This window comes from Cariama cristata, unplaced genomic scaffold (genome assembly GCF_000690535.1).
Source record: "Cariama cristata isolate BGI_N322 unplaced genomic scaffold, ASM69053v1 scaffold22479, whole genome shotgun sequence".
NCBI classification, from domain to species: Eukaryota; Metazoa; Chordata; class Aves; order Cariamiformes; family Cariamidae; genus Cariama; species Cariama cristata.
In genome coordinates, this window is record NW_009637765.1 from 64,095 (window position 1) to 83,394 (window position 19,300).

A 19,300-nucleotide genomic window follows, 5' to 3' on the forward strand; every position below is an offset into this window, starting at 1 on the left:
GACAGCAAATTACCTAACCAACCCAAAGGAGAGGCTGGAAAACAGGGATTCTTCCTCTCTTCCTAGCTACCCTTTAAGCAAGGAGAAGGAAGCAGAATCGAAGGTGGAAGGGCATCTTCTCAAGAGGACAATACCCAATATTATGAATAAAATCAAATACCAGTTTATGTATTATGAAACACAATGCTAATCACTTGGAATATACATAAGGCTAATTGTGTTCTCTCCTCCAAAGCACTGCTGGCAAACAGTATTTCCATGGCAAGAACGGACTGCCAACAGGGAACAGACAGGTCCTATCTTTAAGGTCTCGGTCAAGCTCCGAATCATCCACTTAGAAGGAGCTATCAGTTACACTACTCTCCGTGCCTACTTACCTGTCAGTCATACCCTAGACAGGATCTGGGTCTATTTTGGCATCCCTTGCCAAAATGCTGCCAAACCGTTTAGTTTTAATCCTTCATCTCCTTTCAGGCCACCTCTCTACAATGAAAGCATGGAAGTGGTATCTCAAACACCGGACTGCTCCGGAAAGAAAACTAGTAACTGGCTGATCCAATTTAACATTTGTTTACAAGGCAGTTTGCCTCGGGCATATGCCTGAATACTCAATATAGTTAACATGGATTCACTCATGCAATTCAAACCTTTCACTGATGCAACTTGCAGATTGCTGTAAAGCTTTTAAAGCTGTTGACATTATTATTAATTAGGGTTCCTTGCATATCAGAGCAAGTAACCTTTCAGCGATGTCTGGATGATCGTGTCTCTGTTCAAAAATATTCTAACAATCCTACAGCTGCTTTCCCGTGCTGCTTTGCACGCGCTTCTGACTTCTGTCTGCTTACCTATGTGTCTCCATCTCCAAGGTCACAGTAACCAGATATTGCCTCCCTGTTTTATTGCTGGCAAGCAGTTAAGCTGTCCCTTTGCACTCTGATTCTTCTAGGACCAAAGTACTTTGTAAGCATTTTGACCTGGCTATGGCTAGCTGCACGGCCTGCCTGTTCACTGTATCTCCAAAACCATGTTCTGATCCTAGACCGTAGCCCTTTCTTTAGAAGAAAGTAAGAAGTAGAGGAAGTCACAGATCCAGGCACAGAAACAGTGATATATTTGAAGGAAAATCTCATAACAGTGACTGACCAGGGCCCACATTCAAAAGAACTAGTCGCTATATAAACACTGCAATGAGTTTACACAAGGAATACCCTGCAAAAATTGGTTTTAATTTTCAGCTTCGCTACGAAGTTCTTATTATTAAAAAAATAAATATCATTTAGATAATTATTTATTAAGTCATATAGATATGTCAGGACTTTCTGAAAATCCAAACTTTTATATTATCTCCACGTTTTGACTGGACTGAAGGGGAGGAACATTTAAGCAATAGCTGAAATCTAGCCTGATTTCATCTTTCACAAGGCCTTTTTGATCTGTATTAATAGTACCTTTCCAGGTGGCCTTGAAATAAGCATCTGAAGAACACTTCCTAATACTGATGTTACAAAACTGCCAATACAACTTTCAGTTTTGCCCCTAGTTTTTCACTGCATTTTCGCTATTTTCCAAATCATCATTATATAGCTAGAAGTATTTTGTCACTATTCTCTTCCAAAACTGCATTTAATTGCTTTCCAGTTTTTCCTTACCTTCCCCTCTTCTGGTATCCAGCCTCACTGCTTAATTATATTTACAGATATTTACTTACACATCCTACTACATAAAATCATGTTGCCCCTCTACCTCTAGCACCCATACCAATTCTTTCTTCATTCTTTTACATACTTCAGTCTTCATCTGACCATTTCACCTTCACCTTTCCTGCCATGTGTCCAAAGTACCATTTTAAAAGCAGCCCTCTCTAGTCCAAAGATACTATTTGCCCCGAGTTTGCTTCCTGTTTCTGAGCTCACTGTATTATCCACAAAAAAGCTGCACATGTTATTTTTACTTATACCAGCTCACCAACCTTACACTCACCAATTCAAATATTTCCTCTGCATTCAGCCTGCAGCCTTCATGTTAGTGACATATACAGCAAAGGTCAAATAGCTTTTTACTTACCTATGCCACCTTCTATCAACCTCTTTTCTGTAACAGTCTGTATCTTCATCTGATCTGCAAGTATTTTCTCTTGTGATGACAAGAGATGAAGACATTACCTCAGTTACCTTTCTAGGCCATTTGCACTAACTATTCTACAGAATATAACTTCGATTGACTGAGTTGACAATAAAGCTAGTGAGACACATGGCATGATAAAAATAATTAAAGAGAAAAGACTGCATCACAGGACTCCCTACTAAATGACAGCGAAACAGTCCTGAAGCAGACCATTTGGCTCTGATGCAAGACCTCTCTCAAAAACAGACTACTTCCTTGCTGTGACAGCAGAAGGAATCTTTAAAAAAGCTAGGGTCAGCTGCATTTTATTCAAGTCTCACAGTCCAGCCATCAAGTCATCACACTCATATGGACATATATTCATGCCTTGAGGATGAATGTATTAAAAGAATACCTAAACTCTATGTTTGATTAAAGAAAGCTCCCTTTAATTGAGAAGGCAAACCTGTTCTTCAACTCAGATCACACTGTTCGTAGAACCGGAATCTTAAATGTTTTTCTAATCATTAAAATGTTCCCACAGTCAGATACATATATTCATAGTACTGATGCCTATATCAAGTCAAAAATCTCATGTCACTAGGAAAATTCGCAGTGACAAATAGAAGTTTAAAGAAATACATCAGTCCAGATAATATTAAGCTGCTATGTTGACGCTAGGGAGTCAAATTGGGTTGTGGTTGTTTTCAGAGTAGTAGCATATTATGTCACTATACTCTAACTTCTTGCAGCAAGAGAAGCCTGCCAAGTGAAACAAAAGTTCACCAAACAAAATTAATCAGCATGTGTTACAAGAGCTTTAGCACAGGTTCAGAAGATGTACAGAAACTAGGCACAAAACAAAACCCAAAACCTTTTAAAAGCCTGACAGTAATTGTGACTCCACTAATTTCTATCACTAAAAATAGTTGAGAGAAATACACAAGAAAAAGTTGGAGCCTTTACCATTCTCTATTTAGTACAAAGGCTTGGTATTGGTCAAACAAAGATCCTACTTCAATAACTTTAGTAACTTCCAGGATGACCAATTCAGCAAAGTAACAAGTTCAATTACTACAGCATATTCCACACCTACAGTCAAACGAGTTCTCCAATTTTTTTGCCATACTAAAGTGAATTTATAATTAGTAAGACGGCAGTACTGTTGATACTTTGTAAATCCATTTGTGTGTGCCAAAAAACTCTCAATTTTGCTTTTGTATTTTGTTTTTCTTCACTGCCCACTGTAATGTGGAACTAGGGCCCAAAATACAGTATTCATGTATTTTAAACAAACCATTTATTGATAGGAAACTGTGAATATCCCTTTGCCATTAACTTGATCTCAATCAAATCATAAAGGCAAAAAGAGACTACAGTTTTATTTTGAGAGAAAGCACAAATTAATCAGAGGACTATTGTTCCACAGTTTGAGATGAGATATAAACAGGCACAGGCCGGGTGGGGAAGTTGACTGATTTTTGTAGCCAGTTCAGCAGAAAGTAACCATACAAATTCCCCTTTGCGATCTAGGAGAAGGAACACAGACCCACCTCTTAAGTATTAGGCAAGAAAATGCAGAAAAGCATTGTTATACCACAATCTCAGTATATAGTTCAACCATGTACTTCATACCTGAGTCGTATGTCATAGTCAGGAAAGAAAAAGAAATATTGAGTTTGAAGTACAGAACTGGGAGCTTGCTCTTCATTCTTAATGTTGGCTGTCATCATAAGCTATCATCAGCTTATCGAACAGCCTCAGGCATGCTACTTCACTTCCTTTCATTCCCTCTTCAACTTATTTACAAAATGGAGGTGATATGGCTATCTACCTGCCAGGGAAACTGGAAGTTTGACATGTGCAAATGACTACTATAACATCCAAAGATAATACATAACCAGATACTGTATCTGTGTCCTCCTTTTCCTATTTAATTTTCAATATTTATGGTTAAATATTTCCCATGTTACTATGTGTTTATCCCATATGAAAGATAATGGTATTTACATAACCTGCAGATGCTTTTGAAGCAAAAAAACACCTCAGGCTGAGTTTTCCTGACATAATTGCATCTTCAGTCTTACACAGTATATTAATAGTTTGGTACTGAGCACACAGTCTCTCCTCTGTACCAATGATGTCATCATTACTATTCAAACACATTTGTTGGGTTGGTTTTCAAAATCTGTACGAAAACCTTGAGAGAAAGTTTTATTTTGGGCAGAAACAACATCTTTACATTTCCTTTATAAATTTTTCAAATAAACATTACCATGCATGAGTAAGGAAGTCAATCTCACATTTAAGAACAGAGCCTGCTGGCATACAACTATTGCTTCTATAGTCACAGTTACAGCACTAGGACTTGACCAGAACCACAAATAAGAAAAGAGCAGGGAGTATGAAGGAGTTACATTTTGCTTACTTGAGGATACTTACGTTTTTATAAATTGCTACATTTAATAACTTTCAGGCTATAGCCAAAACCGAAAGTTCTAAGTAGTTTCTTGTTATTTAAGCCTTCATCGAACTGCTCTTCTTGAGAATTAAGTCCTCCTAGCAAAAAAGTACCTAATTAAATATACCATGCAATTTCTTACCTGTCTCATCATTGTCAGTAAAGGCTGTGAAGCACAAGAATGGGATTTGCAGGACTTAACCGCAGGCAGCTGATGTGAAAGTTACAAATTGTCATCTGTGACTCCGTGTTAGACATTCTGTCAGCTATGGATTAGCTAACAAAGCAATGCTGTCTCAGTATCCATTACTCCAGCAGATGTTTCATAGCTCTGTCCTCTCCTCAACCCCGAATCCAACCAGACCATCAAACAGCAGGCCCCACTCACGCAGAGCAGGGCCTGCTGCTGCTGCCCAGCACGAAGGGCCATGCAGCCGCCCCGAAGCGCTCTTCGTGACAAGGACAGCAAGATGGGCTCAACAGCCACAGCCACTCCCAGACACAGCAAGCTCCCACAGACAGGAGAAAGGAGTCCCTACATTTTGGAAATGGCCTCAGCAGCTACCGGGAACAGGATGCTTTGGATGACTTACATACAGAATTCCCAACAACTGGAGCAGTAAAGACTAACAAAAGCCTTTATCATATAGGTTTTGGAGTTCCTTTCTCTAATCATTACCAATGGCTATTAAAGGGCTATGAGGAAGCATTCCCAATGGATCTAAGGCTGTGAACAACATCTCTCTTCTGTTACTGCCATCAATAATAATTTGCACTTCTCATTTTTAGATTCCATATTCATCAGTAACACATGCACAGGTATTACCATCACACACACATTCCCCAGACAGAGCCAGTGAAACCCATCACTGAAATATATTTAATTCCCGCCCTCCCCAATACCAGTAAATAAGTGTTCAGATAGGTGTGTCACGATGGTCTTTAGTGATGCACTCTTGTTCTCTAGGCACAGTCATGTTAATGTTGGACATATGCCAGCACGGTTATTTGAAGAACAGTAAATCAGCACCTGTCTCTCAGTATCAGCTATGAATGAGCTTACACAAACGCGCATGTTTGCCAGCTGGCAAAATGCAGAAAATCCCAGAGCTGCCAACCCAGCACATCTCCATCCAGAACAGAAAACTAAACAGATCATTTAAATGTGCTTGAGAAATTATTATGGAAAACAAGACAAAAAGCACACAAACATTTCTGTGCCAAGGGAATCTTTCCACCTGCTTTGCCCCTGGGAAACTGTACAATGATACCCAGATTGGCACAACTTTTCTTCCTGAAGAAAATCAAAGGCCCAAAGGACTCTGAACTACAGCAGTCGCTGTACTAAACACAAAATCCAATCAGGGGGTTATCTCTTATTGCAAGGTATGACTTGCTACAGTATCAGAGCACCTTTCTTGCTGACAGAATTTGTGAGCAATCTCTCTAGTTGTGAGGACAAGAAATACTCACCTCAGATATTCAACAGATTAGCTGCTCAACAAGAGTTAGAAGAGGTCAAGTTTCCAATCTGGTGATAAGTACATTTCAAAACGAACAACTTCACATTAATATACATTCTTTTTTTTGACTGACTATTCTTTTAGCATCAACTTTTGTCTCAGTGATTTGTGTTCTGGCTTTTTACTAAAGAAACAAATCCTTCACTTTCAGGGAATAATAATGGTTCTGCCACATTTTCCAAAGATTTCTTTCTTCGGCAGAGAAGCTGGCTGACCAAACCAGAGAAAGTGAAACGGTGTAAGAAAAAAACCTTGTTTTTTTAATTTGCTTCCCTCAGTATAGTTTTAGACTTTACTTGTAGTGATGCCAAGTAGAACTATAGGAAAAAGTATTACAGAAATATGATTTTGAAAATTTTCTTAAAATTTTTCAACACCACTACAAAAGACAGGGCTTTCATTAGATCTGCTACCTGGTGAAAGCTTTTGAGTCACTCCCAGTGTTTCCTCAGCTGGTGTTACGATTATAACATGCATATCTTAAGACTTCTAGCCAGAAAATAAATAAATAAAAAGCAGGATTCATTTCAGATATCAAATGTGAACTAGCCCTCCATTCTACTTTGTTTTTCAAAGTATTACCAATTCTGCTAAATGTAAGAGTGCCCTGCAAGTCAGATCGGTAATTCTGAATTCTCACGAAACTCGTACATGAGTGGGGATGAAGCGAGTACTTTGCCCTGATTATGCAATCCATAAAGAACAGTAACACAGATTAGGTTTTTTAATTCCTATATTAATGATACATTGGAGTAAGGCCTATTTATTACTACTTCTCCCCACAGCCTATACCCTATAAAAGCATTGGCTAATTAAGTGACAAGGACTAGGATGACAGCAACTTGACACCTCAATAACCAAAAAAAATCATTAGCAAAAGGAAGACAACTGTCTGGTTTAGTGGTTACCACACAAATCACCCTAGCAGTCAGTAGAAGGGTTCCAAAATGCTGATACTTCACACATGAGTGTGAGACAAATCAAACTTACAAGACTTCTAGTTTGACTCAGAAAGCACCAGCATCATCAAGATTTATGCCTCATCTCAGTTCCAGAATGGTGCTTCTTCCTACTCCTGACGAGTATCAGAGTACAAAGAGACTGATTACAACCACCTAGTTGATATAACTCAAGAGCTTCAAATGAAGTTTCAAAGTTACTCTAGCCTTCTTGGCCAGTTTATACAGTACAGTGACTGTATTCCCAAGCAAACAATTAGTGGCATGTTTTAACACTGTAACTTCACATAAGAGACCTTAAGGCTCAAATATCCTCCTTCTGTCATCTTGAGTAAGATAAAATAGTTTCCTCCACTAGTTAAAAGGGCAAGATTTTCAGCTTAAAATTGAATCCCATTGAAATAAGAAATGAGACCAAAAGGCCTGTGTGGACAACATTTGCTGTCTGTCTTTCTAACAGGCATCACCTCACATGGGGAGAGCAGTGACAAATGCAATGGCTCTATGCCACTGTGACAGGATGAAAGAAGAAATTTAAAAGAGGAACAACACACCACACCTGGTAAGGGAAGACACGCACTGCTCAAATGTGTGTCACTTCTCAGTCCAAAGGTATATTCCCCATGCCCATTTTAAAATTTTAAAAACAAGCACAATTCTTATTACAGCTTCTAGTCATTCAACCCTATTATGCTTTTTTTCCACTACACTGAAGAGTAGTTTCAAACAACTGTTTTCTCATTGCAAGACTGTTATGCACTGTAATGACATCATTTTTTATACAACAAACATGTTAAGACTGAAGTCATTCACTGAATCATTTTTCTGGTTATTAAACCAATTTTTATTGTTTATTTTTCCCATGTGTTGACATCAAGTGTTACAGTTCTTCAGCTTTAGAGAAGTAAAATATCCAATGTTGAAAAAGTATGTAATACATACAACTAGACAGTTTCCTACAAATACTTCACAGAGTAACTAAAATAAAATACCTTTTAAGCCTATCAAATAGTCCCACAAATATCAAGGATACTGTGTGATCTCACCACTAACATTTTTGAAGAACACCTACATTTGTTCAGGCCCCAATCAGGCTGCTAATTCCAGAAGAAATCAAAGAGGATCCTTTCCTAGTGCAAATCTTACACTAAATGTTCAAACAACACATTAGAAAATGAAAGAACTTTGAAACTGATGCAGTAAGGACAAAGAAGCACGAGATAGATTTGAGGTTTCCTGTGAAATTTCGCATTATCAGCTGACTTCTACTTCAGTGTTGCCTTCAGAGTATTTTTAACCTGAATACCAGAAATACTTCCTTACGAATTACGCAGAAAGATATTCTTCTTGTAGTTCAAGTTTCTAAATTGACAGCGTTACTATTTTGTTCCTGAAGATAACATGACAATCATTCTAAACAGAGAAGGTATGAGGAAAGCATACATAGATGACGGAAAGCAAATCTTCCAGATGCTTTCTCACTTCATCAGTAGGTTTTTACCATCTTTCTACCAAGAACTTCTGCCCTCCCAGCTCAACCAGATGAAGGGGCTGCTCATGCACATCATCTTCAGAAGTCAGAGTAGCCTAATCTACTGCTAGAGGTTTTTCAGTCCAGCGTGGCTTATGATAGTAGTCTCTACTATCAGTTTTAAAGAACAGGTTAAAGAGATGTCCATGAAGACAGACAGATAAAGCTGCTTTTGCCCTGGGACAAAAGGATGAAGAGCAGGATGATATGAAGTCTTTTCCAGCCCTATGCTTTTGACTCTGCAAGTCTATAAAGCAAAGAAAAACACATAAACATGTACAGTGTGGTAGGAAGGTCCAAACAGTAATAAAAATGCCAAAGCTTGACATAAGCAAAACTTGCAGAAAGCAGTTATGCCTACTGGGCAAGAATTAGTTTCCAGGTAAAAAATAAGTGCAATTATCTCCAGTACACTACTAATGACAAGAGGAAAACTCTTGTTACTGTACTGTAAGTCTGGGGACACGATACAAGTTCACACACGCATTGTGTTAACCAAGATATGGTTCTAGCAACACTAAATTCCATATACAACATCTACTATAAAGAAAAACACGTACAATTAGCCTTCCTATCTTCCTCTACATAAAGGATGCACAAGCATTCTTCCCAATTAAGTGATTTTATGGAGATATTAATGTCACATTGAAGAAGGTAATGTTGACCTAAAGTCTGGTGACAGAGCAATGAAACTGTTCAAAATCAAAAGCCAAAGTTGTACTAAGAGATGAACTCATCTCTTAGTTTGGTATTAACAAAGAAATTAATGTTTTCCTGTTGCCATTGTTTATGTCGAGAGTTTTGAAATAATAATCAAAAGGGTATGTTAGGATTAAGAAAAGTTTGTTTCCAGTTGGAATGCCCAGAATCTCCTTGATTTATGCTGATATTTAACCCCTTCCTCCTCAAAAGAATTCAGGGGAGAAGGTATTGGGTTTGACAGTCCTGAAGACTGACATCCCATTTATGTGGCAAACAGGTGCCCAGAGAGGAGACAGCAAGAACTTGCTTGTAGAGTCCTGGGAGTGTACTGGGGCCTTGTCCTGCAGGAGGGAGCTCCACACCAGTTCCATTCTTGGCCACCCTGCAAAGACTGGCAATAACGCACAGACTCACATTTAGATTTAAAACACACTGACAGTTCAAATATTGCAGTGCCGATTTATCTGTCAAAACTCAAGTTAATAAAGATTCCAGTTCTGGAAAGTGCTGTCTGCAAACACTGAGCCACCGGTTTCCAACACCTTCTCCAGTGGGATTTTGCTGAGCATGGGCTGAAAAAAATCAAGCAGCAGCTCCTTTGTCTTGAATTCAGATTCTCTTGTCTTTCTGTCCCGCACCTTTTCGATGTTCTTTTTGCAGTCATCATCTCCTTTTCATCTGAATTGGAATTCCCTTCTCTGCATGATCATTTATAAAACTACTCAAATATCTCCTTCCCTCCTTCCACACATTCACAGACATTTTACTCTTGAAAGAAGACCTCCATTTACATGATCTATCACTAAACGCCACAGGAAACTGAACTCTGTCAGTAATGAGTTGCTAGTAGAGTCAATAAGCAAATAGACAGGACCAGCTGTAGAAACAACTCAAACTGGCAAGTTCTAGCTATAAAAGGATAGTTAAAAAATAATAATAATAAAATATGGCCTGGATACACCAAAGGAGGTTCTAGAATCTTCTATAATGGAAGTTTAGAGGACAGGCCGAAAATAGCTGCCAAGAACAGATCACATACACATAAGCCTAGCTCAGTTAAGGATACTGTAGCAGTTCTCACAACACCCTTTCCTAGTGTTACATTAATTTTAAAATTAAGGGATAAGATTTATTAAGCTAATTGTATAAATGTTTTACACTAGCAATATACATACACAAACACACAGACTTCTGTAAGACACCTTACTTCATGCCACAACCCACTACAACGAGATTAAAGGTTGGCTAATGATAGCTCAAGATACAGTTGTACATGACAAAGCAGTAGATAGGGAAGTCTTTTACTGAGCTCCCAGAAGAACTGAGCTAGGCCTCCTGTTACTCAATATTCTGTGTTCCCTTCCAGTTCACTGATGGAAGCTGCCACTCAGAAAAATTTGAAACTTCTAAGTTTGTAGCATTACCTTGCTCATGTTATTTCACTAAGTAGTGAAGGCCACTCCATATCTTAGGTCCATCTGACCAAAAATTACCATATCCAAATGAAAAACTTCACCACAAACAAGGATTGAAGGCTATAGAACAGGAGATCCACACCCATTAAACATATGATACTAATTGGCTGTGATAACAACAAGTGATATGCATTATAAAAAAGCGGGACACAAAGCAAAAGGATAGTTTTTACATATCATTGTTGAGAACAAAACTACGGTATTCTGAGTTAGGATGTCCACTTTAAAAAGTGTTGGAGAAGATGTTTGAAAGACTTAAACCTATATTGCAAGAACTAGATCATTCCCAGAGCAGCTGTGGGACAGGAAAGACAGAAATTAAGACTACTTAACACACCAAAAGAGTCAAAACCTAAATCGATAATATACATTAAGTATTATAGGGAGGAAAGAAGAGGTATTAAAAAGATGTTGGCCCAGCCAAAACAATACAAAGAACAATTGGGTGGACAAGCAGGTCCAGAGACTTCAAGTTAGGTACAAAAGCGAGATCACACACTGAGCACTGGAATCCATGATACTGTTTGAGGTCTTCAGTTCAGAACTGAATCAAAAAACCAACGGGGGTTGGGTGTGTGTTTCTGTGCCGTATGTGGTGTCAGTATACGCTGTAGACAAAATAGCAGTTAATGGTAAAATATAATGACCTTTGATTACATGGCATGGTGTGTGTAGATGACCTAATAACTCTTCCAAGCCTTAACTGTTTGAGAAGTCCATAATGCCTTTATTTTTAAACATACGACATAATGGGCAAAGTATAACATGAAAATAGATATTCATGCCAACCAAGACAGGGCTTTTTTTTTTTTGGTCAAGTGGTCTGTCTATTCTCATAACTTTTGTGTCTGAAGTCCTACAAGTTAGTCCTTCACTTCCTCTACTGTACAGTTCTTACTCTGCACTGTTTATTCTAGTTAGCAAGTTGTCAAACCTAGGTCAGAAGCCAAAAGCAGAAAGTGACATCAAACATTTCTCCACTGCACTCCTCAAGGCCTGCATAATTATAGACAAACACAGAGAGAGATGTTAATCAAGCAGAATGGTCATAAAGCACACACACACACAAAAAAAGCTCTCAATAAGTCACTTTGGGGAAAGCCAGATCAGTAGTCTCTCTCAGATATACCACAGTCAGATGTTCCAGAGATCAAGCCCACCAGCATGACAACGTGCCTGAGAGACATAGTATCATAAGTGATACAAAACATAAGTGATACTAGATAGTGCACATTAGAGGTAACAGAACTACTAGTTTTAGCCTAAGTACATCACAAGTATTTGCTAAAAAAAGATTTATATAAAAGTGTTCTTCACACTACCAATAAGCACAACTCCACATCAGCTCTGTTTCTCCTCTCACATCAGGCACCTGGATGTTGCTTATCTTTAAGGCATCTTGAAGACATTAAACACACACACAGGATCCTAGCCTCAGGCACAAGGTATGTATTTAGACAGGTGCACCTTCCCTGATCAGTCAGCACTTTTGAAACTCAGAGCACATAAACTTGACGATATAAAATAAAGACTAAGAACTAATTGATGAATTGAGGACCATCATTCCGAGGTATTCAAATAGGAGGCCTTACAGCATGAATATCCTGAAGATACTGACCCATTTGCACCCACCATCCCTCTTGATAAGTCAACCAAAAGTTGCACCGACTGCCCTCTCTTTATATTCAGACTTGGCCTTGCTCCTGGATAGTGCTATGGAGTCCATACATCACAGAATAGCACTGACGTATTTCCAGCGTTTGTTTCTCAAGGGTATCCATGTCATATCAGCACTAAGATTCATCACATCTGGTTTTTCATATGGCTTTGACACATCTTACAAGACATCTTCATAAATAAGCCAGACAAGTGCGATCTAGAAGGAACTACTATAAAGTAGCAATGTAAAACCATAATCAAAAGAGTAGCTAGTGGTTCACAGGTAAACTGGTAAGATTATCAACTAGGACTCTGGAGGAATCTGCCTGAAGTCAAACCAGGGAGTGAAGGAGGACTAAGCACTTCTGAGACAAGATTACAACTCAAAGTGATCTTAAAAAATTAAGAAACGCTTGAAGGGGGGCCAACACATATAAAAAAAAGCTGTATTGTTTAATCCAGTAGGGATTATGAGGTAAATTCTGCTGTACAAGTCCAAAAACAGGAAAACTGTGTAGCCAGAAGTTCTGCAGAAAGTATCTCAAGTTATAGGGGATCATAAACTGAGTGCTTAGCGCTTGGTGCTGTCACTAAGTATGCTGAAATGGGAGGGCTGATTTCCATCTCAAAATTCTTCTCTGGAGGCACCCAGGCTCAGCTGCTTAGTATTTTGGCTCTAAAAGGCAGTTTATTTCGCATTATGTCTTATACTCATAGGCTCATCTTTGCCGATCCACCATTAATCAAGTATTTCATTAACAGATTTTTTTTTTTAAGGTACTATGCACCTTTTTCACTGCTCACATGAATAACCTTCCCAGGTATATGCTTAAGATTGACACATTGCTTAAAGTATTTCATAGGATGGAATTTTTTTCCTCTGATGACTAATTTCGAATAGTAAATCTCTTGACCCCTACAAGGTTAAAAGCAAAGTTTGAGGTGGTCAGGACTGTGGCCTTGTTGACTTGAGTTCTGTCTTCAAATTTAATCTCTTAGAAATTATTACTCTCCGTGTTATACATGTCAACTCTCTAGCTATTGGGGAGGGGACTGTTTTCAATAGTTAAGCCCATCATTACAATAGCAGCGAGGTGTCCCTGTGCTACGGAACTAATCAGAGTGATCCAAACATAAATTGTTTTCCTCCTCTTGAAATATCTTCTAATAGTACTGCTAATTAGATGGCTAGGCGTATTTAAAACAGTAGAAGAATAGTCTGCAGTGAAACAACTAATTTAGCATCTAGAACCGCCCAAGACAAAACCATGAATTCTTTCCTAGATGTCAAAAGATTTCACCATTCCTCAATAGTCAAACCCCTCAAATTCCCCAGTGACCACACCTGTACAGCAATACGATCTTCCCAACGTGCAAACACACAGGACATTGAATTTGCACAATTCTATACTGGATCAGTGATCTCTGTTTTCACGTATACATGAATAATAAACTGCAAAAGGTCAATTTTTAACATTCAGCCAAAGCGTCAAAGTATTTCCACTGTCTCTCAAAAGTTCAGCTACAGAACGCAGAGTCAGCAAGAACATCTGAAGGAATTTTACAGCAACTTGAACATTTAGTACTGGCTTTGAACCTGAAGATATATTTGAACGGAAGAAAAATCTGGATTTTAGTCTGACTGTTGTTCCAACACACTTCCAACACACATTTTATAATGAATAGCATCCATTTCCTAATTTGGTATTTAGTTTCAGTATGATGCTTATCTCCCCCCACAATTACTTATAGCTCCATCAGCCCTTACTGGTCTTCCCAGCTGGGAATTTAAAGGTTTGGGATCATGGCTGGGCATTGTTCATTTCCATAAACAGCCTTTGCCTAGCTCAATCTTAAAAGGAAACCTCAATGTGCTGGACTTGCCATTGAAAATTAGAACAGGCACCAGTCAGTCAGCTGCTTCAAACTAGACTGCTAATCGTTTGACAAAGTTCAATTTGTGTAAACTAGTTTCTGTAATATTTAGTATTCAGGTGAACGTGAATTTGAAGCATTAGAGTGATGGCTAACAAAATAAAAATGCTAATTTAATACTTTTGCTGAATAAACCACAAAGCTTCATTTGTGTATGAATAAAGTTGCACTAGAAATGTTAAAAGATCATTCATAGCACATATGACCATTAATGTATACATCTAAGCTGTAATGTACTCCTATACCCAAGTTAAGAGAAGGCAACTTCTAACCACTGTGATAGACTGTATTCAAAAAGGAGTTTCCACAGAAAGTGACGGAGGGGAAGAAATCACTGAAAAAAATTGTCAGTTACATAGCAAAACAAAAATCCCAAACCCTCAAAACAGTCCAAGCATTATTTGCTAAATCACTTGAGGGAACCCAACCTATGATATTCACAAAACAATAGACAAAAAAATAATTGAAAAAGCTCTGGTGATATGGGGGTTTTTTGGAGACACCTTTGCTAATTTAAATGGAAGGCTTCATTGCTCTTGTAAAGTTACCTACACAGCAAGTCTAGAACTATCCTAGATTTTTCTCGAGTTCAATCATTCAGCTGGGAGCCTGCAGATCAGACTGAACTTTAACTGTGTCAAACCAAGAGGCTCCCCTTCCTGGAAGCACATCAAGGTTCTTGCATGAAATCTGATCATCAGCACGGTAGGATTAATGACAGAGGTGGTCAGGCTGATAAACTAGCAGAACAGAAACCTGCTTAAATGAGTGTGGAACTGCATCTAAGATAAGGTCGTAATGCACTCTCACCCCTTTGTGCCAAAACTGAAGCGAGACCTTGTTTGAAACCGATGTGAAAGAAAAAGCTTTATCGCTCATTGTCTCCCTGCAGGAGGTCTGTGGTTGTTTCTGGGAAAACAGACACTAGATACCCAGACTACTACCATCGTGCTCTTGAGTAATGCCCTGATTGCAGACTGACACCATGTGATGTATAGTTTAGCTTACTGAAAGGGAGAATGGCAGGGGAAGGTTTTTAAAGAGTCAGTACACTTACGCACTGGCAGGTAAATTGGGTATCAGGGATTTCTCTCAGCATAAGATCTCAAGCAGTGGTTTACCTTCGTATGCCACTACCTGACTAAACCAAGTCCTCTTTTAAAATATTCTTAATAAATCAATTATTACAAATGCTGAAAATTTACCTTCACTTTTAGCCACTTTTTGCCCCCCACCTACTTTTGCTTTCTAATGATCAATAACACCATACCTTTCCGCTGGATATGCAAGCGCCTGGCCTCGAGGCACTTCTCCGTGATATTCCTCACCAATGCATGGTAGAATATTATAGCTATTTCACCTAGCAAGTCTGTAGCTATTCGACTACAAAACTTTTTGGAGCTCCAACATAAACATGATTGGCAATACCACTATAAATTTATAACCTGAGCACTGGAAAATCCAAGTATTAAAAAGGGCTACATCCTGAATTTATAGAATAGGAAAAGACACAATGTCTAATCAGCAACACTGAGATAAACCTAAGACAAAACTACTCCAAAACATGAATTCTGAAATTCGTATGAACAATCCAAGGTCTGTTATTCCCCAGTTACCTAGAGATGACCCAAGTCTATTGGTACCCTTATGCACTTCACAGCAGCTTTGCCATAAAAGCTGTAAAGATGAGCTCCAGTGGCACACAGAACTTTAAAAACCAGTTCATTTCACATTAAGAAATGTCTGGATGCAAAGACAGCTGCAAAATGCATTACAGAAAATCTTCCAAACCGGAAAATAAGAAAAAAACCCAAACAAACAAAAAACCAAAACCTTGTTTTCAATCGGTATACCAGCTGGCTTCATAAAGAGCTGACCTGTATCAAGTCTCCTACACACCCCAAATTAAATTCTTCATGTCTGCCCATTTGAAATAATTAAAAACTTGAGTTAGTGGAAATTAAATTTCATATATCTAGCCAAACAGAAAAACTTCTGTGGAGTGACTTGCCCTTACAGAACAGGAGAGGTATATAAGGAGATCTGAATGCCTTTGGGTATTAAAGCAACATAAAAATAATTTTCATTTTCTAATTCACATATCTATTCACAGCAATAAAGCTGGATAAGAGTTTTTTTGGTTTAACTTTTTAAAGAAAAGACCACATGAAGTGTCACAGAATGGACATAGTACATTGTGAGATAAAGTTCTCTGGCATTTCACTGAAATGGAAATAATTTGGAGGGTGAGTTCGTTTAAAAAAAATTATTTTTGCAATGCTTGAAAGCCTGGAAGTCAACTCAATGTCCTATTCCTCTACGATAAACCTTAGCAGAACAGTCAGCACAGCAGAAATATCACCAGCACTATAAAACTGGGGTTGCCTGTATGGTTTCTCAAATTGCTTTACAAAGATCTTATCCATTTCTCAAATTCACTGCAGCAAGTCACTGACAACATCAGATTTTCTCATTCATACTATTTACTTCAAACCAATCTCTGATTATTTGAATTAGAGTCATGGCATAACAAGTAGCAAAGGAAACAGGGAAGAGCAGCTAATTATATTGTAACTTCAGTGCAATAGATTTTGTGGTTTCCAATTCAGTAATCACGTGTAGATCTCCTAACACATGCATCTAGTGTTGGGGGCAAAGGCTACCAAAGGAATTAGTATAATCCCACAAAACTATTAAACTAGCTAAATCAAAGACATTGACACTTAGATATGAGAGAACCAATAGCCACTGCTGTTTAATATACCAGTCAAATGCAAAAATACATGTCAGAGACCAAAAGATAAACCAATCTTTTTTTAGCTGTTTCTCACAAAAAGCCTCTGCAACTCCCCCAAATAAATTACAAGTGATAAAAACCAGCTGGAAGAGTAACAAAGTAAATATTTGAGACCTGCAAGTTCTTCATCCCTTACTCACCCTGAGTAAAGCAAATACAAGAACAGTTGACTTCAGTGAAAAGTACTTCTGCTGATACTCTTGTACATTCTTAGCAACAAACATGAAGCAATCAACATAAAGAGAGGAAAGAACTAAACACACACCTTGAATACCTCAGAGAAGAAACCAGAGCCAATTTTCTCACGTGTGAAGTCATCAAGATGGGTGAGTCTGGAAAAGGCACTTATCAAGGCTCTGTATGAAGAGGTACAAACTCTTCCTATCTGGGATGCAGTCCCTTCTCCTCCAGCGCTACCATCAAAGTCTTCAGTGCGCTCCAAGCGTGGTGGAAATCCTGCTATTGAATTCCGCTTACTTCGATCCATTTTGAAAACAAGGTTTTATTTTGCTAAGGGAGGACTTCTCACATCTTAGGTAATTTGCTGTCTTCTCTACTCTTGTTCGATCCTAAAATACAAGAAATTGAGATTGCCATTATTGTAAACATATCTAGTAACTTTGATAGGACTCCAACACAGCTTACCAGCTTAAGGGAATAAGAAAAAAAGCAAGTAGGGGCACGAAAAAACAAAGAGAAAAGAAAAAAAACAACCCCACCACAACCAACCACACAGCATCATCAGTGAAGACAGTCAGTCTAATGAACTTTTCCTTTAGAATCATGGAAATACCCTAAGCTCTGGCTATCACGAGATGAATAGGTTTGGAACTCAAAATGTAACTGGTAACAAACAACTTTCATTCCATCCTCCCCACCCCTTTCTTTTTTACTTAAGTTCTGGTTGCTACAGCAAGCAACTAAGCAGGAGGAAACCAGCAAAACGCAACGTTCTATTCTACTTCAGCAGCAGTTAGCGACCAATCTACTGCTATTGCAAGAAACCATTTCACATCAGGGACTGAACAAGGGACCCCTAACTATCAAAACCAGATCAACTTTCAGTTGACATAAGGAAAATTATTAGCTGTCAATAACAGTAGCTGAATCACCAAAACCTTTGTTTTTAAAGTTTTCACCTACGGGTGTTCCAAGACCAATTCCTTAACTGGTAGGGACACAAGTTTATATCCACTAAAGATCTAGCCCCCAAATTTATAAAAACATCAACGATCCTGCTACAAAAACAAAGTATTCTTATATAGAACTGCCAGAACAATTCTCCCCACAAACATACTTTTTAAAGCTGTATTAATTTCAGTTCAACTGAAAACAAAGGAAACAAGCTATGTTTGCCAAGTAGGAGAAAAGAAAGAAAGGGGGGGGGGGGGGAGAAAAAAAACACAAGAGAGAAGGGGTGGGGGGGGGGGAAAAAAGAAAAACTAACAGTAAGAGAATTTTTTTTTTCCTTTTTAAGAGGATGACGAAGTAATCAGGATGACTCTGGAGCCCATCAAATTCAGCTTCGACTGACAAGCTTGACAGGTGCCCTAATTTTTTTTTTTCTTCTTCTTTAAACCTTAGACTGAGGAGGTTATTCATGTTTTCCACACTTAGCTGTTCATTTACAGTGATTTGGTGAGCCCCTACAAAACCTGAACAAAGTGGGCAGTCACAAAGATGACAGATTTCTCTCTTTGTTTTTTTTTTTTTTTAACCCGCTGAGAGTGAATGAAAAACTGGAAGCAGGGGAAGGAAACAAAACTAAAAAAAAAAGTGGACAAAATAATCATGAAGCAGGGAGCAGGCAATTATACTTCCATTTACACAGAGGTACAGAACCTGAACAATACGCTAAATTTGAAGAGCATCTCAAAAACAGAGGCACACCAGCTGTCCTCTGAATATATATTAGTGCTGCTATACCCATGTTTTGTATGCAGTGTATCTTTCAGAGATGGTCTGTGCCAACACACCAGAAAAACACACAGTCCTTCCCTGCCTTCAGAAGTAAGCTCTGTTGAACTGTGTGGAATTAATTTGAGGTTGTCATCTCCAAAAAAGGAAAAAAAAAAAACCCACACCACACCACCTCCATATTTTTCAAGGGTGTTTACTTCAAATATTTTAACACTTACCTCTCTAAATGGGA

The 19,300-nt window shown here is 38.4% G+C and overlaps 1 protein-coding gene across 1 annotated transcript in view; it reads right to left on the reverse strand.

Moving 5' to 3' along the window:
* The window catches only part of TESK2 (testis-specific kinase 2), a 72,142-nt gene extending 54,507 nt beyond the window's left edge, over window positions 1-17,635 (reverse strand). Inside the window, exon 1 of the mRNA XM_009708475.1 lies at window positions 17,414-17,635. Coding sequence (XP_009706777.1) covers window positions 17,414-17,635 — 222 coding nt within the window. The remainder of the gene's footprint in view (window positions 1-17,413) is intronic.
* Window positions 17,636-19,300: the final 1,665 nt, after the last annotated feature.